The 27,341-nt window shown below is 41.7% G+C and overlaps 2 protein-coding genes across 2 annotated transcripts in view; one reads left to right on the top strand and one right to left on the bottom strand.

Annotated features, from left to right (window-relative positions):
* BUB3 (BUB3 mitotic checkpoint protein) overlaps positions 1-27,341 on the top strand; it is a 156,551-nt gene that overhangs the window by 15,011 nt on the left and 114,199 nt on the right. The window lies entirely within an intron of this gene.
* Positions 2,121-2,476, bottom strand: LOC116482410 (small ribosomal subunit protein eS26-like). Its single transcript, XM_032175815.2, has one exon. It carries the CDS (start codon positions 2,466-2,468, stop codon positions 2,121-2,123), a length of 348 nt encoding a protein of 115 aa, XP_032031706.1. The 5' UTR covers positions 2,469-2,476.

Here is a 27,341-nt window from a genome sequence, read left to right as displayed (position 1 = left end):
GCTCAAAACACTGTGACAGACACTGTGATACCACAACGTGGCCACATTTTGTTTTCAAGACTTTGGCCAACTTTTGGTCCTCACAGCCACTGCCCTGGTAATAAGGGACTTAGTTAAGTTTGGTGACTGCTTGAAGTCTGAGATCACCAAAGTGGCTAATGCAGGCACTGTGACAATCTGGGCACTAGGAAAAGCAGTGTGGGCAGAAATTCCCTGTTCGAGAGCCTTCTGGTTATACTTTAAAAAGAAGGGAGCCTAGCATCTTGTCAAATCTTTGAGCCCACTCACTCAGAAGGCCTGTCACTCATCCAGAATTGAATCTGCTGGTTTAACGGGTCAGGCAGTGTGATTTGACAGCGTGAATCTTAGAGTTCAGCCTTTGAACCTGGCTTCGAATCCTGACTTTACTGCTTATTCAGGGGGCCACTAGCTAAGTTAATTTGTGAGCCTGGGCAACATGGCGAAACCCATCTCTACAAAAGATACAAAAATTAACTGGATGTGGTGGTGCATGCCTGTAGTTCATAGCTACTCTGGAGGCTGAGGTGGGAGGATAACCTGAGCCTGGGAGGTTGAGGTTGCAGGGAGCTGAAGTTGCACCACTGCACTCCAGCCTAGGTGACAGAGTGAGACCTTGTCTTAATCTAAAAAATAAAATTTCTGAGCCTTATTTTCCTCACCTGTAAAATGAAGAGAATATCTAGCTCATGGAGTTAGGAACAAGTATGTTAAATATTTATCAGAGTGTGCCTGACACAGTGAGTAGAAAATATCTGCTCTCTTTGGATGAAAAATATTTAACACTTCATTCTCAGATATAATTATTAGCTGACTTTTTAGGTTCTTTTTTCTGTTACATGATGTAGTTCTCAGATATCTACGGGATTTCTAGTTCTTAAATATGCCAGTATTTTTTTTCTGTTAAAATATTTATAAACTATTTCAAACATTCAGAAAAACTCCGGATCATACCCATAAACCCACTGTCTAGATTTTAAAATGTTCAGTGTTTTTCCGTATTTTATCTCTTCATTTTAAAATAAGTTTTGCACATTTTTGAAGCCTCATTTGTACCCCTCCCTTGCCCCATTTCCATTTTCCACTTTTCTTCAGTGTTGTACCCATTTATGCTTTTTTTGCTTATGTAGTATCCATGTAAAATACGGGCTTTGTATTTTTGCAAGTTTGTATAAATGGTAACTGGTAACCTTTTCTATCCCAGAATAAGCCCACCCCTATTGAACATCAAGTTTGGTTAATAAGATGTAGGAAAGGGAAAGGGACAAAGCTACAATCCATCACTGACCGGGAAACAACTTAGCAGCAGCAAGGTTGGGCAGGGGAGTGGCGGAGCTGAGCGCCCCCTCCTTTGAGGTCAGCCACCATTTTTGTAATGGAATGGCAGTTGTCTCTGACTTGGTGAAAACTGCATAATCTAACAGAAATTGTTCTTTTCCTCAGAAAACTATGTGAGCGTGTTAGTATTCAATAGATGAGGTGGATTAAAAACAACATCTGTGTTGACATCTGAGGAGCAAACACAGCGCTAGTTTCATAGTTCTTCTCTCCTTTGACTTCCCCACTTCAGCCTTTGAAATGTCTCTGGGTAGCCCTTCTTTCACTTGGGAAAGTACTGATTTATGCTATTAAGACTAGTTACAGCAGGTTCCTTTCAGAATGGCACCTGGCTATGTTGCCTTTGGAACTAGCACTAAGAGAAATGAAAGAAAGCTGCTGTACTGGTGGCGGCAAATACCAATTGCACCATTGAGTACAAAGGCACTTTCCCCTTGATCAGGGTGTGTTGTAACGGTGCTTTCATTTTCGAAGGATTCCCACGGAACTTGTCCTGGGGTGATTGTAGGGCACTTAGTTGGGAATCATTTTGTGTCCTGATGAAAAAAAAATCGGAAGATAAAAACTAGGCTGTACTGTGATTTATAGAGGGCTGTAATTGGGAGAACATGATGATGTGAGTTGGCCAGCCCATTTAATATAACTCATGATTTGGCAACTTGTCTTCAGACTTATTTTATTTATTTGTTTATTTTTTAAGTACAATTTCCATTTTATTTTTCCCCAGAGAATAGTCTGTCTTCAGTCTTTAAGGACTCAGCTCCTTACATGGGCTTTGGTGGGGGAGGTGGGGCAGCACCCTCAGGTCGAAATCGGGGTGGGGGTGTGCGGTCCTTGTGGGCTTCATGAGATTGATTCCTGACTACTTTGCTGTGAATTGCACAACTCACACAGTAATGTAGCTTCACATACAGCTTAGGAAGCACATAGGCATCGAAGACGCTCGGTTCAGAAATGTCCCTGACTGCTGCGGCCTCCACTATGTTTCGAATGACGAATTTCTTAATGGCCTTGTCCTTGGGCACGCATCGGGCACAGTTAGTGCAGTGAATAGGCTGCACGTGGCCATGGCCCTTTTTGGCACGACCATTGTTCCTTCTTTCCTTTGTCATCTTGGAGGCACGGACCGGAGAGACTTCAGACTTATTTTAAATGAAAAGCAATTGGTTTTATTTTGTTGTTTTGCTTTCCTTAAATACAGCACTGGTATGACTTTCCAAATCACCTGACTTGAATAGAAAAAAGGAAAATGAAATGCTTTACTGAGCTTTATTTTAGCAGGTGTCAGATTTCAGTAATTGAAGGTTCATTTCCAATGGTTTACTTCGTTAACTAATTTCCCAAGAAATATTCTTTCACCTCTGACCATACCAGCCAACTCTGTGCAGTTAACACAAACCTGAAGAAGCCATACAAATTATACCTTCTGGTCTCAGAAGCACCTAAGTTTGCTTTTGCAATGTTGTAACGAAGTACCTTTCATCCCCTTTATAGGACTCCGTTATAGGCTATTGCAGTAATTTAAAACCTATGTACCTAGACTCCTGACCTTGTTATAACATCACTTTATAATTCTCAAAATACTTGGCTCTTGAAGATTTTCTTAGCACCAGCCATGTATTCTTAAAGAGCCCAGACAATTTGTCTTCAGTGGTATATTACCCTTCTCAGCTGCTAAGACCTAACATTCTTATTGAATTGTCTGACAGAAAATCCTTCGGTTCCTTCATCATTTCACAGGCTAACATGGCATTCAGTTATTAGCATTCTCCACGTAAAGAAATACCCTGGCACGGAATAGTAGCAATGTATGCCTTCATCAAGCTTTGGATACAGAAGCAACTCTCTTGCTGGGTTCACTGTTAGTTCATCAAAATTGCTGGTGGTATGGAGAAACACAGCTTTCCATATGTGACTCTAGCATAAAGGTGATCATGGAAATGGAGGACAAGTATACCAATAAGCTTCTCAACACAATACCTTTTGTTGCTCCTGTTCATCAGGTGAACATTGACCTCAGTTGCTAGTAGAAGTCTAGAACGGGCTTTATTCATTGAGAGCTTGTTACTTGGTAGCTTGGCTTTCTGGTCACTTTAGTTATACTAATAGAATATATATTGTTAATTGTGTACTGTTAGAATGTAGACTTCATCTTTGCTTTGCTTAGCTTTGCAATAGGACATACTATCGCAAAACATCCCGTACTTGTGTTGCCATCCATTACCCAGGGTTTTGCTTTTGTTTATTTATTTATTTTTTTTGAGACGGAGTCTTGCTCTGTCACCCAGGCTGGAGTGCAGTGGCATGATCTCGGCTCACTGCAAGCTCCACCTCCTGGGTTCATGCCATTCTCCTGCCTCAGCCTCCCGAGTAGCTAGGACTACAGGTGCCTGCCACCATGCCCAGCTAACTTTTTGCATTTTTAGTAGAGACGGGGTTTCACCATGTTAGCCAGGCTGATCTCAATCTGACCTTGTGATCTGCCCACCTCGGCCTCCCAAAGTGCTGGGATTATAGGCATGAGCCACCGTGCCCGGCCCAGGGTTTTGCTTTTGACTCAACTCTAAAGCTATTGAAAAGTTAGATCAGTTGCATTTATTTGGACTCCATTGACACAGAATATGATAAATTGACATGACAGGAAAAAAATCAAATGAGATTACAGAGGATATCCTAACTCCTAAATTGTGAATTCTTTATAGATTTTAACACATTGTTAATAATAGTAGTGATATTTGACCTGTATATTGAATAACACCTCTGCGTGGAAACACTTGACTAGCTATCTGCATTACTGAGGTTGGACACAGTTAATATTTCTAAGAAAACACTTTTTGGCTGAAAACAATAAATCAGTTTGATTCACCCAAGACCTCCAATTCAGGACAACCCTATGGAAACATGCAGGGAAACTAGCCTATGTGGATGAACTGGGAAATAATTGGACTAATGCAAAATTTAAATTTGAAATTTTAATTTGACCACTAGTCAAAACTTTAGCAAAGGTTTTCTTATTCACTTTTGACTCCAAAATAAATAGAACTCAGGAAAAAGGTTTCTTTTCTCTTTTGGGCTGTGTTTAGATTTCTTTGGCCAAAATTCCTGATCAATTTCATCTTTTTAATCTAAACTGGCTTCTCCCTGATTAGAGCTTAGTAAAATGGATGAGAAGAAAAAATAAGATTAGGGGAAATTGTTTTTAATACCTGTTGCTATAAGCATCTAGTTATTGATTTGGAATTATGAGGACAGATATGCTTGTAAAAGGTCCTGCTTTTGGGCAACTCAGGAGAACCTGGTAAGAGAAGGAAGAGGACTTGTTGGGCAGATTGACAGCTGTGCCAGAGTATGAGCCGTTAAGATTTATGGGTGGAATTGTCATTACTTTTGTGAGACGGGGATTAATCTTTGTTTTTATTAGCTCTCCAGAAATAGAGATAAAGGTCAGGAATTGGTAACTGAAGGAATCAGTTTGAAACAAGTCTCCTCTGAGCTATTTTGAAACTTGCTGAATGTGGTTCTCTCAACCCTTTGGACATCCAAGAATTGAGATCTAAAAAAGCTTCTTAACGTCCAGCCTCTTAACTGGATGCTGAGAGCCTCTGAGAAAACATGGAGTCATGGCTGTTCTAATGCAGTCATCCATCACTGCCAACTACTTGCTGGAAAAAATAGGGGTCTTTCACAGGAGCCTCATAACCTTCAGGGATTAGAAGCCTGTGCCAGGCTGAATGTTACAATGGCATGCCATTGAAGGTCTTCTCTTGACCACTGCTTATAGGTAATCATGAAGGTCTGTAATTCAGGGCATACAGTGTCTTTTTCTTCTCTTTTTGCTGTTTCTCTCTCACTTCTTTCTTTGTGTCTCCCTTCCTTCTTTCCTTCAATCAATAAACAGTAAAAGGCATTTGTGTACAGCTTGACTTAGGAAAATGTGGCTGGTGGGGTTTTGAAATAGTTGTTTGCTACTCCATTATGCCATTTGGTCCAGGTGGTGGTGGGTGACAATGGATAAATGAGCCTGTTGGCATGCCCATAAGCCCGAGAGTTGGATCTGATCTAGCATGCATATTCCGTGAAGGAACTCTGTCTTTTGAAGGCATGGTGACACGGCCCATTTTACTTATAGTACAGTGAAATCTTGAAACACATGTATTGTGGAGAGAATCTTCCAGGCAGTAGCTTAGGAGACACTCTTATCCTCACTTTTGGGCCCAGCTCAGGTTTAGCTGAACATGGAGTTTCAGAAGATAGTAGGTATTTGGGGACACCACCAGGTGTTAAAATTGCATATTAATCAGGTGGTTATTGGGATACTGTATAGATTTTTCAAGTCTAGTGATTTTGGAGGGAGGAAGATGGGAAAATATTGTGAGCTTGTTCTTGAAATTTTCATTCTGAAAGAAGACTTCATGAGAGAATGTAGAGTAGTGATAATAGCTTTGGGCTAGTTGTCAGGAGACATGTGGCTTGGGAGATCATGTTTGAAGACCTTGAGTTACCTTCTGACCGTATCTCAGTCATGATTTTAATCACATCCTCAGCCATTTGAATTATTTAGCATCTTTTTGAAATTACATCTTTTACTCCTAATTATATGACAAAGATATATACCATGAAATATTTATCATGTAATTATGATTAAAATGTGCAGTCTCCCCAAAGATGTGAATAATCACTTTAAGAATTCTATATTTAATTAAAGGAGTCTGTTGGACTGTGCTGGGTCAACTTGGTTAAGCTGAGAACTACATTTCCCAGCGTCCCCTTCCCTATATGCTTCCGAGTTAGAGCTGGCCAAAAGGGGAACACACACAGACAGGGAAGGCTGAAGAAACATGGTGGCCATTATCTTTGGGGTTTCTTTGCTGTCAGGTGCAGTGAGGGATGGTTGCAGAGGTGCCTGATAGTTTAGCTTCTCTTTACTCATTGGCTTTGCCCAAGGGCCTGCCACCAGATGCTTGGCTACAGACCCACAGGACATTAGCTACACAGCCTTTCCTCAGATCCTTTTTGCAGTTCTGTGGTGGCTAAACGTGCCTGGCCTCTCTGACTGTTTGTGCTTGCCAATCCTCCAGCACCCCGTCCAGAACTTCATGCCTCCCCAACAGCTCCTCCCACAACTACAAGGTCAGATTCCTATAATAAAGCCCTATTCTGTGAGCTCCTGGGACTCTGCTTCCCTGTCTGAACCCTGACTGGATACAAGGAGTAAGAGAGTTACAGGCAAGTGTGAATGAAGTCTCTTCAAAAGGGCTTTCATTCTTTCAAAGCCTTTTGCTTTTTTTTGAGACGGAGTCTCGCTGTCGCCCAGGCTGGAGTGCAGTGGCGCAATCTCGGCTCACTGCGGGCTCCGCCCCCTGGGGTTCACGCCATTCTCCTGCCTCAGCCTCCCTGAGTAGCTGGGACTACAGGCGCCCGCCACCTCGCCCAGCTAATTTTTTGTATTTTTAGTAGACAAAGCCTTTTGCTTTTAAAGTTGTTGTGAAGGGCAAATGTTTAGAGGTGGATGAAGGTGCTAAAACCTTTCAGCTCCTGTGGTCTCTAGAACATAATGAGAGCCTTTTTCATATGAAGATGATCCTTCTGACCCCCCACCATTTCTGAAGGTGGATTTGTGCTGATCAGACAAATTCAGATTTGTGAAACCTAAAACAGAATCAATACTCACCGCATGTCTACTTCTGTCCTTCATCCCTTCTTCTCTCTTTCCCTCTCATATGACCCTTATGCTTTTAGGACTTGTGGTGGGGATTTTTTATTAGAGGTTCAGGTTTTAGCTAGACCAGGAATACAGCAAATCCATGTCCCTGACCTCACTCAGGAACATGCCTTAATGTGCTTAGCTCACCAACCACCACAGTACTCTCTTTGTGGATCACGTTTTGTTTTCCTAAGATTCATTCATTTGTCCATCCATCCATCCATCCATCCATCCATCCACCATCCATTCACCCATTCACCCATTCATTAATCTCTTGAACCTAACATTTCTGACCTAGCCTTGGACATAGCATTGAGTTTAGGAAGCTGGGCTCTATTAGTAGACCTATCAGGCTTGAATGCAGGTGCTGTAACTCCCTAGCTATGGGATTTGGGATCATTATTTAACTTCTGAGCCTTGTGTTCTTACTCTTTAAGTGGTGATAATAACAGTGCCTGTTGCATAGGGTTGTTGTATGTATTAGGTGAGATAGCGGATATAAAGTGATTAACACCATGCACAATGTTAATTGCTGTTATTGTTATTATTCAAAGATGAATCACATGTGACCTTTGCCTTCAAGAAACGTATAGCTTACTGGGATGGGACAGGCGTATAAATCAGCCAAGTGGCCTGAGGCTGAGAGGAAGGAGACATTAATTAGTGCCACTTAGAAAGAAGCCCTCTTTTCCTGACCTTGAAAGGGATGTGAATAAGCAAACACATTAGAATAAGTTCCAAAGTTACCCAAAGTCATTTCCATTTCTCTCATGTGTCATTTCTTTTGAGTTGTCATACATTTTTGTATTTGCTTCTTCCCCTTTATGTAAGCAGGCATTTTCTCTCTTAAGCCTAGAGATATTGGAGTTGTAGTGGATGAACATTATTTAGATACATATAAAATTTAAATACTTTGTATAATCATTATGAAAATCATTGTTAAGAAAAAAGTTTCCCAAGCTATTGCTTTGCCACCATAATCTGTGCAAGGGGGCTCTTTCAGTCCTGGACTAACCCCCTTTTTGGGGATGGTAGCCAAAGCCACAGAACTATGTACATGACCCCTCTCCACCCCCAATACCTCCCTAATATATTTAAGTGGATGCCAGATGGATACTTGACCCAAGGGCATTTGACTTCCTGGTTGGCCTGAAGATAGTGACCTTGAACTTTTGTTGTCCTTCTCAAGAAAGATGAGCTGCATCAACTGGAATTTATTCCTAGGGCACTAAAGAGACTGAACCCATTGGTGGTGGTCTTTGCAGCTAGGTGGAGGGTCCTGTGGATTTGGGGGCTGGGGAAACAACTTCTGGTCCTCATTGCAAGCAGGTGAGAAAGTTGAGAAGGGAGCAGAGGTGTGCATTGAGGAGCAGAGACCATGAGGCCCCTGAGGAATGAAGGTCTTGCCTTCATTGAGACTTGGTCTAGGGATATGTTTTGCAATGGCATCTAGGCTATATTTTCTAATACACATCCTGCATACCTAAGTTTGTTGGGTATGCAGAAATGTACCCTTTGTTGGGAAACGTACCCTTTGTTGGGAAACATACCCTGGGTTGGGTATGCAGAAACATACCCTTTGTTGGGTATGCAGATCTTGTAGAACTGGGATACAATTCTACAGGATCACTTGTAGGGCTTTTTTCTGTTCTGCATTGTAGTTAAAAATCAATTGGCTAAAAATTGACAAATGTGATCTAATTAAACTAAAGAGCTCTGCACAGCAAAAGAAACTATCATCAGTGAACAGGCAACCTACAGAATGGGAGAAAATTTTTGCAATCTATCCATCCAACAAAGGGCTAATATCCGGACTCGACATAGGACTTAAACAAATTTACAAGAAAAAAACAACCCCATCAAAAAGTAGGCAAAGGATATGAACAGACACTTCTCAAAAGAAGACGTTTATGTGGCCAACAAACATGTGAAAAAAAGCTTATAATCACTGGTCATTAGAGAAATGCAAATCAAAACCACAATGAGATACCATCTCACGCCAGTTAGAATGGCGATCATTAAAAAGTCAGGAAACGAGATGCTGGAGAGGATGTGGAGAAATAGGAACAATTTTACACTGTTGATGGGAGTGTAAATTAGTTCAACCATTGTGGAAGATAGTATGGCAATTCCTCAAGGATCTAGAACCAGAAATACCATTTGACCCAGCAATCCCATTACTGGGTGTATACCCAAAGGATTATACATAATTCTACTATAAAGACACATGCACACATATGTTTATTGTGGTACTGTTCGCAATAGCAAAGACTTGGAATCAATCCAGATGCCCATCAATGATAGACTAGATAAAGAAAATGTGGCACATATATACCATGGAATACTATGCAGCCATAAAAAAGGATGAGTTCATGTCCTTTGCAGGGAAGTGGATGAAGCTGGAAACCATCATTCTCAGCAAACTAACAAAGGAACAGAAACCCAAACACCGCATTTTCTCACTCATAAGTGGGAGTTGAACAATGAGAACACATGGGCACAGGGAGGGGAATATCACACACCAGGGCCTGTAGAGGGGTGGGGGGCTAGGGGAGGGATAGCATTAGGAGACATACCTAATGTAGATGATGGGTTGATGGGTGCAGCAAACCACCATGGCACATGTATACCTATGTAACAAATCTACACATTTTGCACATGTATCCCAGAACTTAAAGTATAATAATAGTAACAAATCAATTGGCTATTAATCACCAGATATATGCTATTCCATTTAAATTTGGGAGCTTTATTTTTGGAGGTACAAACCCTACCCAATTTTCTGGTGAGTTTGTAAGGCAATCCAATCTTGCGCCTTCAGCATTTAATATGTGCCACAGTTCAAAGAGGACCAGTTGGGTGTGTGCTCTGCCTGGTTCCAACTGGGAGAAGAATTTTGTCAATAACTGGGAAGCAACAAGTTCATGTGAGAACTGCAGCATGGCTTATGAAGATCCTCTTCAGGGAAGCTCCCATTTTCTGAAGCATGTGGGTGCTGTCTTAGTGAGCAAAGTGGAGCTTGCACTGAGGTTTTACTAGAAAGAAAATTGAAGCAGCATAAAAAACATCTTGAAGTCGTATGACTTGTAGAATGGAAAATTCCAAATCAGGCCGCCCATGGCTCGAATCCTAGCTTTGCCAGTGATTAGCTGTGTGATCCTGGGCAAATTTTCTAAGTCCTAGGCTCCAGCTGCCTCATTTGTTAAAGAAAACCCAAAATGTTGTTAGGAGAATTAAATGAAAATGTATGTAGCATATTTAATCCAGGGCCTGGCATATAGTGATAACTCAGTACATGCTAATTATTGATATATTTTTAAAATATTATGGCTAGTATTATATATAAATATATTAAATATATGTAAATATATATTAATTTATATATAATACTAGCCATTATTTGTTTTCAAATAATATACGTGGCATATATATATCTTCAAAAGGAGTATATATATTTTGTATGTATATATCTTCAAAAGCAGTATATATATTTCATAGGTATGTATGTATATATATTCCTTTTGAAGACGGTCTTTGACCAAAGAAGCCAAAAAATAAATAAAAATTTCTACTTTTTTTATTTTGGGCTATAGGAATGTCATGTTATTCTGTAACATTAGATTCTTAGGGCATTCATTAAATCTAATATTCTCTTCCTAACGGGAAAGAACTTTTTATTTCAGGCAGTGCATTATGTAACCACGTCTTCCTAATTTCCATTTTATTCTCCAGTCTCTTTCAAAACATGAATTGAGTTATAAACTCTGAACTGCTAATGTGGGAGTGGAAGCCCACCTCTGAGGATGCCTACAGTGCTCTCTAGTATTAATAAATCTCTGCTACTGCAATGAGATGCCACCTCACACCCATTAGGATAGCTGTTATTAAAATTCCAGAAAATAGCAAGTGTAGGTGAGGATGTGGAGAGATTAGAACTCTTGTGCACTGCTAGTAGGAATGTAAAATGGTGCAGTCTCTATGTAAAGCAGTATAGTGGTTTCTCAAAAAATTAAACAGAATTACCATATGATCCAGCAATTCTGCCTCTGGGTATATACCTAAAGGAATTGAGAGCAGGGACTTGAAGAGATACTTGTACACTCATGTTCATACAGCATTATTCACAACAGTCAAAAGATAGGAACAACTCAAGTGCCCATCGATGGATGAATGAATAAAGAAAATGTGTATACACACAATGGAATATTAGCCTTAAAAGAAGGGAAATTCTGACATATGCTACAACATGGATGAACCCCCTCAGAACACTATGCTAAGTGAAATAAGCTAGATGTGAAAAGACAACTACTGTATGATTCCACTTATGTGAAGTGTCTACAGTAATCAAATTCATAGAGACAGAGAGTAAAACGGTGGTTGCCAGAGACTGGGAAAAGGGTGGATTTGGGGAGTTATTGCTTAATGAGTACAGAATTTCAGTTTGGGAAAATGAAAAAGTTGTGGAGTGGATGGTGAGATGGTTGCACAACTATGTGAATGTACTTAATGCCACTGAAATGTACACTTAAAAATGGTTAAAGTAATACATTTTATGTACATTTTAACCCACACAGCAAAGTGTTCAGCACACAGTCTGAATAAACACTGGCTGCCTTAAAAAAAAAGGGCCTCTTGGGTTTGTGTTATTATGCCCTGGAGGTACAGCCTCATGACCAAGGTTTGACTGATTTCATCCCCACCTGAATCACCTAGTCGTACCCCATAGCAAGCAAAATACGGCTTTGCAGAAATGTAGCAGAGGGAAAAAAGAATGTCCTTTCCGATTCTTGCTGGATTCTTGCTTGTCTTTCCGATTCTTCTACCTTCTTTTTTTTTTTTTTTTTTGAGATGGAGTCTCGCTCTGTTGCCCAGGCTGGAGTGCAGTGGCGCCATCTCAGCTCACTGCAGCCTCTGTCTCCTGGGTTCAAGCAATTCTCCTACCTTAGCCTCCCGAGTAGCTGGAATTACAGGGGCCTGCCACCACGCCCATCTAAGTTTTGCATTTTTAGTAGAGATGGGGTTTCACCACGTTGGCCAGGACAGTCTCGAACTCCTGACCTCAGGTGATCCACCCACCTCGGCCTCCCAAAGTTCCGGGATTACAGGCATGAGCCACCATATCCAGCCTCAATTCTCCCACCTACTTTAGGTTTATTCTTCTGTTCTCTTTCTGACTTCTTAAGCTAAATACAATACTCACTAATTCTCAATCTTTCTCATTTAAAAATAAATTTATATAAAGTTACACATTTACTTTCAAATATGTCCTTTACTACATCTCACACTTTTATTTTTTTTTTTTTTGAGACAGAGTCTCGCTCTGTTGCCCAGGCTGGAGTGCAGTGGCACGATCTCAGCTCACTGCAAGCTCTGCCTCCTGGGTTCACGCCATTCTCCTGCCTCAGCCTCCTGAGTAGCTGGGACTACAGGCGCCCACCACCACACCCAGCTAATTTTTGTATTTTTAGTAGAGACAGGGTTTCACTGTGTTAGCCAGGAAGGTCTCGATCTCCTGACCTTGTGATCCACCCACCTCGGCCTCCCAAAGTGCTGGGATTACAGGCGTGAGCCACCTCGCCTGGCCTTTTTATTTTTTTTTTGAGCAACAGGGTCTTGCTCTGTCACCCAAGTGAGAGTCCAGTGGTGTGATCATTGCTCACTGTAGCCTCCACCTCTTGGGCTCAAGTGATCCTCCCACCTCAGCCTCCTAAGTAGCTGGGATTACAGGTGCACATCACCATGCCTGACTAATTAAAAAAAATTTTTTTTAAATCTGTGGAGACAAGGTCTCAGTATGACGCCAAGGCTGGTCTCAAACTCCTGGACCCAAACAATCCTCCCCTGTTAGCCCTCCCAAAGTGCTGGGATTACAGGTGTGAGCTACCATGCCTGGCCCATCTCAAAAGTTTTGATGCAAGATATTTCATAATTGTTTGGTTCTACATACTTATAATTTCCACTGAGATTTCCTCTTTTACCATAAATTACTGAGATGTATATTTTTAAGTTTACAAACGTGAGCTATTTTTTATTGCTCATTTATAACTTAATGGCGTGTAGTCAGAGTCATCTGGATGATACCAATTTTTGTGATTTTTTAAGTTTTCCATTGTAACACAATCTTTATAAATGGCTTATAATACACCTGCAAATAACTTTCTCTATTTGTTAGGTACAATGTTGAATTTTTATATTCATTAGATTGTTAATTGTGTTATTCAGTTATCTTATGTTCTTATTAAATTTTGACCTACATTATCTATCAATTTTCTGATATGATCAGATCAATTTTCTGAGATCTCTCATTATGTTGATTTGTCAGTTTCTGCTTTAAATTCTGTTTTTGCTTTATGTAATTTGTAACTTGTTTTGCTTTCATATTTTTAATGTATGTAATGAATTATATAATTTTGAGGCTGTGTTATTAGTCGCATACAAGTTTATGATTATTGATAATTATTATATCCTCTAGGTAAGTTTTTTCCTTTATTACTACAAAGTATGCCTCTTCATCCCTATTAACACTTTTGCTTTACATATTGTCTGATGCAATATTCTGTGAGCTTTATTTTGGTTAATATTTGCATGTGACATATATTTATGTTTTATTATTTTCAGTTTTTCTTGTGGGTTTTAGGTGTGTCTATTTTTTTTTTTTTTTGAGACGGAATCTTGCTCTCTTGCCCAGGCTGGAGTGCAGTGGCATGATCTTGGCTCACTGCAACCTCCTTCCCCTGCGTTCAAGTGATTCTCCTGCCTCAGCCTCCCTAGTAGCTGGGATTACAGGTGTATGCCACCACATCTGGCTAGTTTTTGTATTTTTAGTAGAGACGGGGTTTCACTATGTTGGCTAGGCTGGTCTCGAACTCCTGACCTCAAGTGATCTGCCTGTCTTGGCCTCCCAAAATGCTGGGATTACAGGTGTGAGCTACCATGCCCAGCCAGGTGTGTCTATTTTAAGCATCATATAGCTAGATTAAAAATGCAAATGTAGTATAATAATTTCGGTCTTTAAATAGGTGGTTTTAATCCATTTAGATTTCTTTGTGATTAGTAATGTATATGAGTTTATTTCTTCAGTTCTGCTGCCTTATTTAGGTATTTTTACTTATAATGCTTTTGTTTTCTCTTTCTTCCTCCTCTGCCTTTTGTTGGATTGATAGTTTTTCATATTTCTCCCCTCTTCCCCACCTCACTTCTGGCTTGAAAGCTGTCGATTGATAGTTACCTTTAAAGTATTCTATCTATTTTCCATCAAACTCTATAGTTACTCAATAATTCTAGCGTCTTTCCAATAGTAACATCATTTCTCACATTACCTACTCACAGAACACTCCCTTTAACTATCTTATAATTGCTATTTATAGTTTTATTTTTCTTCAATTTTAAAATATCAAAGTTAGTTATTTTTATAGTTCAGAAGTTAATTACTTATATTAATATACTATGTGTGTATGTGTGTATGTATATATATCTGCCAATAGTTGCTTTTTACCTTTGAGTTACTTTTTTTCTTGCTGAAATATATCCTTTAGTAATTTTTTGTTTTGTTTGTTTTGTAATGAGAATCTGAGTATGTTTTTGTATTCCAGATAATGTCTTTATTTTGTCCTCACTCTCAAAAGATAGTTTAGCTGGATATGAAATTCTGGGTTGATAGTTAATTTTCTCTCTGCATACTTTTTGTACATCTGTACTTCCTGTTGAGAAGTCTGCTGTGCGCCCAACTATTGTTCCTTTAGAAGCTATCTTTCTTTCCCTCTGTGTATTAGTTAGGTTTTTCCCGAGAAACAGAATCAATAAAATAATGTGTGTGTGTGTGTGTGTGTGTGTGTGTGTGTACGTATACATACATACATATATATAATTATACATACCTATACATACATATATATGTATAAAGATATTTATTGTAAAGAATTAGCTCATGCAACACGGAGGCTTGGCAAGTCTAAAATTTGATAGAGGAGACTGGACAATCAGGGAAGAGTTGCAGTTCAAATCCAAATGCAGTCTGGTGGTAAACAAGGAATAGCCAATGTTGCAAATGAAGTCTGAAGGCAATCTGCTGACAGAATTCTCTCTTGCTTGGGGAAGGTCAGCCCTTTGTTCTGTTCAGGTCTTCAGCAGATTGGATGAGCCCCACTCATATTATGGAGAGCAATTTGCTTTACTCAAAGTTGATTTAAATGTAAATCTCATCTAAAAACACCCTCACAGAAACATCTAGAATAATTTCCAAATGTCTAGGTATCCTGGCCCAGCGAAGTTGACACATAAAAGTAGCCATAGCACTCTGGAAGCTATTAAGATTGTCTTTTTATTCTTTTTATTCTGCAATTTCATTGTGATATGTCTAGTTGTGGATTTATTTTCATATATTCTTGCTTAGTACTGAAAATGTAATATACATCTTCAGTTCTTAAAGATTTTCAGCATTTATATTTCTGAATAGTGCTTCCCCACCAGTCCCTACATTCTCTTGTTCTGGCATTCCTGCTTGGTGAATGTTGGAACCTTATAATTCTCCCTCTGTGTCTCTTAATTGCTCTTCCATATTTTAGTTTTGTTTTCTCTCCATGCTGTGTTCTGGGTGAGTTCCTCAGAACTCTCTGCAATTTACTAATTCTCTCTTTGTGTCTAATCCAGAATTTATTTCACCTAGTAAGTTTTCAAAAAAATTCTTGGGTTTCTATTTTATTTCATATCCTCCTCTTCTTGTTTTGCATTTGCTTATTTTTGATACATAATTTCTTGAATTTTTTGTTTGTTTGTTTCTTTGAGACAGAGTTTTGCTCTTGGCTGCCCAGCCTGCCCAGTTGCCCAGGCTGGAGTCCAATGGTGTGATCTCAGCTTACTACAACCTCTGCCTCCTGGGTTCAAGCGATTCTCCTGCCTCAGCCTCCCGAGTAGCTGGGATTACAGGCATGCACCACCACTCCTGGGTAATTTTGTATTTTTAGTAGAGATGGGGGTTTCTCCATATTCATCAGGCTGGTCTCGAACTCCCGAACTCAGGTGATCTGCGCACCTCGGCATCTGAAAGTACTGGGATTACAGGCGTGAGTCACCATGCCCAGCCTCTTGAATTGTTTTCAATGAAGTTATACATTCATTTACCTCCTTGAATATTTTAAACATAAATGAAGGCTTTGGTACATGGAGCTATAAAATTTTAATTTTGTCTAGGGTAAATATATATTTCAATTTTGATTTTGAGGGCTGACTTACAATTTTGATTTCCAGGCTTTATTTTTTGAGACAGGGTGTTGTTCTGTTGTCCAGGCTGAAATGCAATGGTGCGATCATAGCTCACTGCAGCCTCGACCTCCTGGACTCAGGCAATCCTCCCACGTCTGGAGTAGCTGCAACTGCAGCTGTGGTGGTAAACTCCTTGCCGCTGCTTCCTGCTTCTGGCCCCAGAGATCAGCTATTTAAGTCCACAGAAATGTTTATTTTTTACTTTGGAGTCTGACTGTGTCTTTTTTGTTTTCTCTTATGATTTAGCTGTCACTGCTGTGGTGTTTGGAGCAGAGAGTGATCAATGTGAGCTTATTGTGTCAACTTGACTGGTTAACTCATATGATTAAAAATTTTTGCCTTACTAATGTCACAAGATAGATGATCTGATGGGAAACAATTAGAAAATAAAAATAAAAGAAACAATTAGAAAGTAAAAACTTCTTTTATTGGTAAGAAATTGGTGTTGCTTACATTGAGAACATAAACATTGGTTGTGTTTGCAAATCTTAGTCCAGATGGATCTTCTTTCAGAATTTGTTCTACTCTCACTACCAGTATGATCATCAGTCGGGAGAAAGTATCACTGGTCTTGGCAGCTGGTGGCAGGATGACTTTGCCCTGATCATTTCAAGTTTTGGTATGAAATGGAGATTGTGCCATCCTTATCTACCTCATTGGCGAGAACATGTGCGAAAGCTCTTTGAAATACATTGGGATGCTATAGTATGGTGAGTGCTGTTACTAATGCTCCTTGTTTATACTCATTGGAGAGGACCGCATTGTGTGGCCCAGGGAAATAGTTTTGGAAGCAGATGGATCTGTGTTTTGATTCTGGGTTTCCCTTATTGTTTGTGTGATCTTAGCAGGCAAGTCAGTTAACCTGACTCATCATGAAATGATATTATACTGTGTGCTTTTTTTTCCGTTTACCTGGGATAGGATGTTGGCTTCCTCTTTGTTTCCTGTCACCCAAACACTTCATTAGTGCCAAGTTCCATCTCGGAGTTAAATGAGGGGACCTAAAATGCCCAGGGCACTTTGCCCATTATCAATCTTAAATGTGGTTTCTTTTTCCAGGGCTTTATCTATGTGAAGCTCTTCTCATATTTGCCTTTGCCTTTCATTATTTCTTTTTATTTCTTGGGTATAGGGCCCTAGAACTTGAAAGTGGTTCTGAGGGACATGTCCAAGGGCCCAGGGGGACAGAGGAATAGATCAAGCTCAGCTATCTCCTGTCCTAGCTCTGCTGCCTTCTCCGCCCACCATCTCCAACCATCCCAAGGGCAGGTGTTTGTGATGAGCACACCTATGGTGCTGGCACTTTGTCATCTCTTCTTACTATCATATTTACATGTACTGGACCAGGAAGCAATGCATTTAGACTATGGAACCTCTGTGAGGGGATGGAGAATTCAGATGAGGTGTGGTAAGTAGGAAGGTCATTCCTGCCCTGCTGAGAGGTGACTGTGCTTGACATATACGAATCTGGACTTGGCCACAAGGGACTGGAACAGGGAACTCTGAGACCTTGGCTGGTTTTAGCTTCCTCATTGCTGAAAAGGGATGTTGCTGTTGATGGTGGCGTGAAGTCCATGGCTGAGGGAATGGCATTTTTTGTTGCTCTGGCTGCACCTGTTCCAGGGAAGGCCCTGGTCCTCATGCAGCGGGATTGGTGGCTCTTTGTTGGGTCTCAGGGCAGGATATCTCAGGATGATATTGCAGTCCCTTCCCTGACTCATTTCTTCCTTAAAATGGCCTCTTGAGAGCCTTCTTTGGCCAACTGCTAGGAATCTGACCAATACCAATTACTTTCTGAATTTTACTTGCTCTAAAGTCAAGAAACTAAGATGGAGTGACCAGTATCAACATACTTTCCTTTTCTGGTTTCTGGGTGAAGAAAGATTAGCATTGCTGGAAGGTGAGATGGTTATATTAAATTCATTGCTTCCATGCTAAATCTTGACAAATACGAAAAGCAAAGGGAAAAGGGGGAGGGGATCCTAACTCCAGCCTGGAAGCTTTTGAATGGCTAGAAAATCATTGCATTAAGACACAATAAACATCAATCTGCAGGTACGTTATAATTTTATTTTTTTAAGATAACATTGACTGGCTGTAACTGCTTTTGTATTGGAGCAGGGAAGCCGTACCCGAACTTGAAAATCTTTCATCTATTATCCCTAATACATACTCACAAGCACATTGCAGTCTTGAGGAAGTACAATTAAAAAGGGGGTAATCCTTTTTTCAAGTCCTCAGGTTTAATTTTCCTGATTATGGTAGATTATGAGTCATTCTGGGTCTTGGTCTCCAAGAGAGACAGCGCCTTCCCTTCAGTCCCTTTCAACAGTTGTTTATGGCAGTTTCAGCCTCTTTCTGCCTCTCGGAGGCTCTTTATTTTTAAAGCAAGGCAGACAAGGCCTAAAATTATTCCATTAAAGAGGGGCAATTTTTGTAATGGGACTTAGAGTGCTTTGCAGAAGTGCAGGCAAGTTTCTTCAATATCCTGAGCATTATTCGCTCATTTAGTTAAATGATGTTTCTAATTCCCTGGTAATTACGTGTAATGAGGCACTTTTTCTCTTCTTGATGAGACTTTAGCTTAATATGAGATGGCGTATTTTTTTCTTTTTTTTTTTCCATGGGGATAATTACCCCTTCCCAGGAAAAGCAGAGTTTGTTGTGCAGAATATAGCAAATTATTTTATTTCCTGCCATCTTGACTGCCAGTAAATTATAAAATTAAGTTTCAGTGGTGCATTAGCACCATTTTGGAAAAGGCTCAAGACTCCATTTTTTCTTTTTCTTTCTTTCTTTTTCTTTTTCTCTTTCTTCTTTTTTCTTTTTCTTTTTTTTTTCAATTCATGTACTGCTGTCCTCTGGGACTGTAGAGGCTATTATTCATAGAACAGATGTTTTTTTTCTGCCATTTCCTAGTATTCAGATGTATTGAAGCAGCAACATAGGTTTAGTTTTTCTGGATGGTACCCAGCGTAGAATGCTCTTGCAAGCGTCTTTGTGTTCAGGTAATTATCATCATAAAGTTAAGTAATATGTCCCCTCTTTTCTCTGGTCTCCTCTCACTCCTCCTTTGGATGTCAAATTACCTATTTTTGTGCAATGCTTTAATTAGGTGCAAAGCAACTAAATTTGAATCACACGAAGGTGGTGACACCAACTACTAAAAGGCAAGAAACTCGGTTAATATAGTCACTCTACTTAACTCTTTCTGTCGTTAAAAAGCAAATTTGAGGAGAGAAAAATATGAGGAGAGCATCATTTAATTAAGGACAGTGTCATGCTGAACTTTGGTTTTCTGGATTTAATTATTTTTACCAATTTTAAGAATTATATGTTTGTGTGTGTGTTTGTGCAAATGCACACTTCTGCCATTTTTTATTTTTGTTTGTGCAGAAGAAACATTTCTTTGGAAGAAGCAGCCAAATGAGATGGAAAGAGGAAAAGAGAGCTTTGGCCGGGGAGCCAGGGGGCTGGAGTTGTAGGGCAGACTCCATGTACTCCCACCTGGCTGTGAGCTTTGGGCAAGACAACCTTTTCGAGCTTCAGCTCCCTCCTGTGTAAAATGCATGAGTCGCAGCAGAGAATCTCCAGTCTTTAGAAACTTGAAAGATCTTCCTATCAGTTAGCAAAAGAACCATGTGTTGGGGTTATAGCAAAGTAGCCAGGATTTAAAGTTTGAGGTTGGATTGTTGTTGTCATTTTTTGCCCCCCACCAGCTGCTCTATCATCCCTTGTAAAGACGCTGGTTCCCAGGGGTCCAGGTGCCCCCATCTGTCTTGCTGATGGTCTTATGGTTCCTGTTTGGGTTCTACTAAATTTCTAGGCCTGGAAAGTAGGGAGATGCCACCAGTGCCCTGTCCATGCAGGATCAGTGTTTCAGGTGCGAGTGAACCAGGGTCATTCTCTGCAGAGGGAGATGCCACCCAGTGCCCTGTCCACCCAGGATCAGTTTCAGGTGTGAGTGAACCGCGATGCCCTGTCCACACAGGGTCAGTGTTTCAGGTGTGAGTAAACCGGGATGCCCTGTCCACACAGGGTCAGTTTCAGGTGTGAGTGAACCACGATGCCCTGTCCACACAGGGTCAGTGTTTCAGGTGTGAGTGAACTGCAATGCCCTGTCCACACAGGGTCAGTGTTTCAGGTGTGAGTGAACCGGGATGCCCTGTCCACACAGGGTCAGTGTTTCAGGTGTGAGTGAACCGCGATGCCCTGTCCACACAGGGTCAGTGTTTCAGGTGTGAGTGAACCGCGATTCTCTGTCCACACAGGGTCAGTGTTTCAGGTGTGAATGAACTGGGGTCCTTCACTGCAGCCCTCAGTTTCCCTTGAGTCATGGGTAGCCTAATATTTTCCTTTTCTTGAGGGCAGCCGGAGAATTTTTTTGTTTGTTTTCATGTTTGAAATCAACAGCAGTGTTCTGAAAATAATACCGTCCTTTTCAGATAAATGTCAAGAGACTGATGTGAGCTGATTTCTTCATGTTTGGGGAATGGGGAATGTTTACCAAAATGACAAATCTTTCTCACTTGTATAATTAGCCTGCAATAAAAACCTCCCATCCGGAGTTTTTATTTTAAGAAACTGCTGTTTGGAATAATTCTGTTATAGGATAGTTATGCTGGTCACTTCACCTTTTCACTTGGGATCACCGAGGAGGCTCATGCCGGCTTCCTGATGGGTCCTCCATAGGCATAGCTCCAGGCACGTGCCTTCTCAGCTCAGCACCCTGCAGGAGCTCCATGATGACCACATCACAGTGTAAACTCCGAATCCCAGCGTGGAACAGAGGTGGGCCCAGAGTCAGATGGATTCGGGTCTGAGTCTTAGATCTGCCATTCACAGATTCTGTGATCTTGGGCAAGTTGCTTACCTTTTCTGAGCCTGTTTTCTCATCTTAAAAATGAGCATCGTAATAATGCCTCGTCAAGTAAAATAAGATACATGTAAGGCACAGAGCTTGGGACTTAACTGCTGAGTAATGTGAACTGCCGGTATTATTATTGTTGTTGTTATGATTACTACCTCACCTTCTACTGCTTGCCTAGATGTATGTGTGCCACATCCCAGCCACTGGTTCCTAACTCATCCCAGGCTCTCCTGTCCTTGTGCCTCTGTTTATCCAGGTTTCTCTGCCCAGCATATTTTCCCTTTCTTACTTCCCCTGCCATTCATTCATTCATCTCCATTCATTTATTCATCAAATACTTATGGGGAGCATCCATGATGTGCCAGTCCTATTGGCCTGTTGGGCTCATCTCAGACACAGCTTTGGTGACTGTCCTAGTGGGAAGGGCCCTCTGCGTCCCCCACAGGCCTGCAGGCCCATGCTTTGCTGTGGCTACATATAATGCACAGGGCCCTCTCTCAGTCACTCCTGTTCTCTTTTCCACGTTGGTCCTAGTACATCATTTCCCATGGAGGAGCTATGTGAACAGAGACTGAATTGAGGGAAATCACTTTTGGAATCCCAGCCCTCTCCTCAGGCGCCAGTGGAGCATGAGCTGTGCTGTGGATGAAGTCCGCTGGCACAGTGAGTCCCTGGGATGGAACCTGCACTCACTGCTTGACCCATGGCTGGGTGGGTGGCGAAGTGGTCAGCATAAGCTTCTAGCCCAGGCTTCCCTCTTAGCAGCATGTGGCCTTGGGCATGTCACAGAGTCTCCCTGCCCTCTTCCCCATTTTCTTTTCTGTCAACTGAGCATAACTGATGCTACAATCTCACTGACAGATGGTGAGTGAGGACGGGGTGAGCGGGCATGTGAGGCACTTAGCTCCATGCGTGGCTCACTGATGTTGGCCGCTCTTGTTATCATTGCAATGATGATTATTAGCCTTTCTACATGAGAGATTCTCAAACCTGGCTGCTACCCACGAGAATCATGTGGACAGCCCTTAAACAAAGATTCCTGGGCTCCCCCTTGACCTTCTGCATCAGAACTGCCAAGATGGAGTCTGAGAATGTGTTAGCTATGTGCTTTTAGGATGACTCTGGTGTCCAGCCTGGGAACTCACAAGGGGCATACTCCTGGCATGGGCAATGTCTGTGTTTAGTAGGGCCAAATATTGCCCCGTTGAATCAAGAAGTGCACTCTATACTGGGCTGAATAGTGTCCCCTCCCAAAATTCCTGTCCACCTGGAATCCATGAATGTAACCTTATTTGGAAATAGGGTTTTTGCAGATATAATCAAGTTAAGATGAGGTCATGCTGGAATGAGGTGGGCCATAAATTCAGTGTAACTGGGTATCCTTATGAGAAGAGGGGAACTTTGTACACAGAAACCGACATAGATGGAAGTTGGTCATTTGCCTGTGGAGGCAGAGATTGGAGTGATGCTGCCACAAGCCAAGGAGCGGCTACCAGAAGCTGAAATAGGCAAGGACGGATTCTTCTCCAGAGGCTCTGGAAGGGGCAGACTTCTGACTTCCAGAACTGCGAGAGAATACATTCCTATTGTTTGAACCCCTCAAGTTGGGGACGATTTGTTACGGCAGCCCTAGGAAATGAATACAGGCTCTAAGTCATGTTCTGAGAATTCTACATTGAAGCAGAAACTCTACTGATGAGGCCCACTTTGTGAATAGTTGACATGCTTCCAGCTTTATAAACATCAATTCAAATCTTAGAAGAGAATTTCCCCCTGTGGGCAAAATGGGTGTTGACGTGTTTTTTTAAATGGGAGTTAAATGCTGAGGGTATAAGGCACCTCTGGCCCATATGGGACTGGCTGAGTCCCAGGTCTTCTGTCTGCCCGGCCAGGCCTGAGCATGTGCAGGCAGGAGGCCGACAACTGGCTGGGCAGATGCAAACCTCCATTTGTGTATTGCTACCTTTCCAGAGCCTCGGGGATGCTCGGCGGACACCTCACAGGAGGTGAGATTGACAGAGCCCGTTCTAGTCTTAGCTGTCTCCTTCCTTCCTGAAGGTTCCTGGACAAGTCACCTGATCTTGTGGAACCCAAGTTTCTCCACCTCTAAATGGAGCACACTGAATTGTTATGAGTGAGCATCAAAGGAAATCAAGAATGTGTGATTTGATTTAGCTCTGCGTGCAACGGGCTCTCTAGACAATTTTCATTGCAGTTATTTTGACTTCAGTTTGGTGAGTTGACTACCCCAGGTTTTGAAATGAACACAGGGAGGCAGAATACGTGTTGTAATCCCAGGCTACAATTCTGGAGCCTTTATTGAAGGAGAAGACATTTTTTATTTGTAAGAATGAAAAACAGAAGGCGGGGAGCCTATGTGGCACGGAATTGGAAAAATGGAGCAACTGGCCACTGGCGATGGGAAGGCCCATGGCAGATTCTGCAAATCTCTCTGGAGTTTCTGCTTGAGTTCCTGTTTGCCGCTGTGAGCCCCTCACTCTCTCGTTGCTGAGACACCTTCACCATGGCTCAGGGGGCCACATGCTATTCCTCAGGTGGCGGAGGGCAGAGACCGAGGGAGTCGGTAAAAAGGAGAGGGCTGGAAAATTCCTCTTAGCATAAGAATAAACAGTGATTTGAATATTCAGTTGTGAGGGTTATAAATAACTGTGAGTTTTCATTGACGTGTAAGCGGTGATACATTTTGTACAATAATTAGTTATTTGATTACTTTTGTTTTAGCCTGAAGTAGAGGACAATTGACAAATGTGAATACCTCTGAGACTGATGGGGCACAGTAAACTAACTTTATTTATTACAAAATGCAATTTTATTAATATGAATTGACAGTAATTAATTTGCTGGTGTTGATGTTGTTAATAATTGCATGTAATTTATGAAATATTCATGCTAGAGCAGAATAAAATAATGCACAGGTCCTCTGGCTTGTTTGTTAAGTCTGTGAATATTTCAACAACGCCTTTCTAATTCAATGTATTCATAGTACAGTGGTTTGAAATCCCACAAAATTACCAAAAATATTTTAATTTCTTATTTGAGTGTTTCTTAACTCAACTTCCAGGCATGTCCAGGGATACTGTGCTTATACTTCAGGGCACCATGAAACTCCCTGAAATTAAATGGAGGAGGTGTTTTTTTGAGAGCTTCCCCCAGAATATTAAGTACCAGTGCACTGTCTAACTTAATCTTCATCAAAGCTCCAAAAATACTTTATTCCCATTTCATAGATACGGAAACCAAGGCTGAGAGAGATGTCACTGTTGCTGGTCCCATGTAAGTTGAAGTGTCAGACGTAAGATTCAACTCTGTCCTCTGGCTTCTAAATCCAGGACCCATGGAGTAAAATCTAATTTTGCCTTTATTCCAATTTTTTTTTTTTCTGAATGAAAGTATGGACTGTTTCCCCCTCCTAATTCAGTTTGGCCCTCTTGTTCCTAGAAAAGGATTGTAATTAGAGGGCATCACAATTGAATTCAGCTAATGTGATCAGCAACATGGGGGCCCCGCTGGAGCCTGTGGTCAGGCTCTGTGGAGGCGCTTCAGTCTGCTCCCTTGCTTTGGAGACCCCTCCCCACTCTGAGGGCTGCAGGCCAGGGGCCAGGAAGTGGCTGTATTTCAGAAGAGGCAGCTGTGGGGTGCTGGCACATGCTCTAAACCCCCTAAGAAGTCAGGGCTCAGTTCCTAACTTCAGGGCTGACTTCCCGGGCCTGCACCATGTTTGCGGGCTGAGAAGCGCTCCACATTTGGTTCAGTGCTCTAGTGTCCCAATCCTTAGTAACTTTTGAACAAGGACTCTACATTTTCAAGTTTCCCGGCCCCGCAAATTATGTAGCCACTTTTATATTCCCTCTGGGACTCTAAGACAAGTTATTTCGCTTCTCTGAGCCTCAGCTCTTCATCTGGGAAATGGGGACGAGATGTTTTACTCTCAGATTCTAGAGGGAGATAAATGAATGCATGCTCAAAATGCCTTTTACATTCTGAAGCCCAGGACCAACGCCAGGGATTTGTATCAGAGTGTTGTCTTCCAGTGTCTGCACCTTCCAGCTCTCGTGGGAGGGAGCAAGAGCTGCAGAAGGACGACCACAGGAGACTGAGTGTCCAGAGCTCTTTCTCAGCCCCCTTGACCCGCATCCCAGGGCAGAGGCATCAAACAAAGACCTAAGTCCATGGATAATCCAAGGCAATAAATGCGCTCCACATTCTTGGCTGGGGGTCTGGGAGGTTAGCACCGAAGCCATCACATGGGAAGGTTTAGGGTTTGAGAAAGCACCACCGTTACCTATGTGTTTTCACCCCCTAGGCATGTTCCCTATTTGTTTTGAGAAGAAAATGAAAGAAACAAATTTTCTGCGCAAAGTTTCCAACTGGCAAACGTTTTTCCAGCTGTGGGACCTTGGACACATTTTCATCTCAGAACTGTTTTTTCTTTTGTAAAATGATGTAATAATTGCAGTTATCTCCCTGGGCTGTGGTGGGTATTAGACAAGAAAATGCAAGTAGAACTCACAGAGATTGGCCTGTAGGAAGCACTCAGTAATGGTTAGCTTTGCTTTGTCTTCTTCTTGTGATTGTTATTCATTAATAAAATTTATGCTGCTTACAGAGCTTTGTTATTTATTTATTTTTTTGAGACAGGGTCTTGCTCTATCCCTCAGGGTGGAGGGCAGTGGTGTGGTCATGGCTCATTGCAGCCTCTGCTTCCCGGACTCAAGCAGTCCCCCATCTCAGCCTCCCAAGTAATTGGGGTTACAGTGGCGCACTGTAACATCTGGCTAATTTTTGTATTTTTTTGGAGACGGGGTTTTGCCATGTTGCCCAGGCTGGTCTTGAACTCCTGAGCAATCCCTATGTCTCGGCCTCGCAAAACGTTGGGATTACAGGCATGAGCCACCACACCCAGCTAACTCTGTTATCTTTGACAGGGTGGATGAAGGATTAAGGTTGGAGTGAGAAGGTGGAATTGGTCTTGTCACTCTCGGCCGGCCTAGCTCCTCTTGCTCGCTTACCTCCCCCATTTTCTCACTCTGTTTATCCTCCCTGAGTATCTGGGGAGATTGCACCCTACCACCTCCAACCCCCAACACCTGGGGAGGGAGTTCAGGTGGGAGCTTGGCTGCCACACTGCAGGCTGCTTCTTTCCCCCGGAACCTTGGTTTTTACTCCTCAGACCTTGTCTCAGTGACCTTCCTGCACTGGGATTGTGGTTCAGTGTCTGTACTCAGGATCCACATGAGGGTGAGCCGCTCATGGAGGGAGAGCACTTTTCCTCCACCTCATCCCAGGCCTAGCTCGTCATGGGGCCTGCCCTGGCTGATTCCCAGTGAACACCTGTCGAATAAACAGGGAAACCGAACCTTGAAAGGAAAGGGCCGTCTGCATATAGACAACACCTCTTTTTCTTTTTTTCTTCTTTCTTCTTATTTTTTTCTTTTTCTTTTTTAACCCCCTTAACCATTTCCAAGTGTACAATTCAGTGCATTAAGCACATTCGCAGTGTTGTGCAACCATCACCACCATCCGTTTTGAGAACTTTCCTTCATCCCTTACAGAAACTCTGTACGCATTAAGCAGTAACTCCACATTCTCTCCTCCCCCCAGCCTTTATTTTACTTTCCATCTTTATGAATTTGCCTATTCTGGATGCCTCATGTAGATGGAATTGTACAATATTTGGCCTTTTAGATCTGGCTTCTTTCATTTAGTATGTTTTCAACATTTATCCATGTTGTAGCAGATATCAGAATTTCATTTCTTTCTAAGCCCGAATAATATTCCCCTGCATAGATTTTGGTTATCCATTTTGTTTATCCATCTAGTTATTGATGGACACTTCTACCTTTTGGCTATTGTGATGAGTGCTGCTATGAACACTGGTGTACAAATATCTGTTTGAGTGACTGCTTTCAGTTCTTTTGTGTGAAAATTACCTAGACGTGTAATTGCTGGGTCATTGGTAATTGTATGTTTAACTTTGTGAGGAGCTACCAAACTGTTTTCCACATGAACCGCACCATTTCACATTTCCACCAGCAATGTCTGAGGATTCCAGTTTCCCCACTTCTTCACTGACGTTTGTTATTTTAGACAGCACTTTTAATCATTGGGCAAATAATTGCCTCCTTCTTC

This window comes from Hylobates moloch, unplaced genomic scaffold (assembly GCF_009828535.3).
Source record: "Hylobates moloch isolate HMO894 unplaced genomic scaffold, HMol_V3 SCAFFOLD_3, whole genome shotgun sequence".
In the NCBI taxonomy this organism is placed as follows: domain Eukaryota; kingdom Metazoa; phylum Chordata; class Mammalia; order Primates; family Hylobatidae; genus Hylobates; species Hylobates moloch.
This window is presented reverse-complemented; position numbering and strand designations above follow the sequence as displayed.

Excerpts from the sequence above, each read along its gene's own strand:
- LOC116482410 (XM_032175815.2), bottom strand. The coding sequence starts at position 2,468 with ATGACAAAGGAAAGAAGGAACAATGGTCGTGCCAAAAAGGGCCATGGC.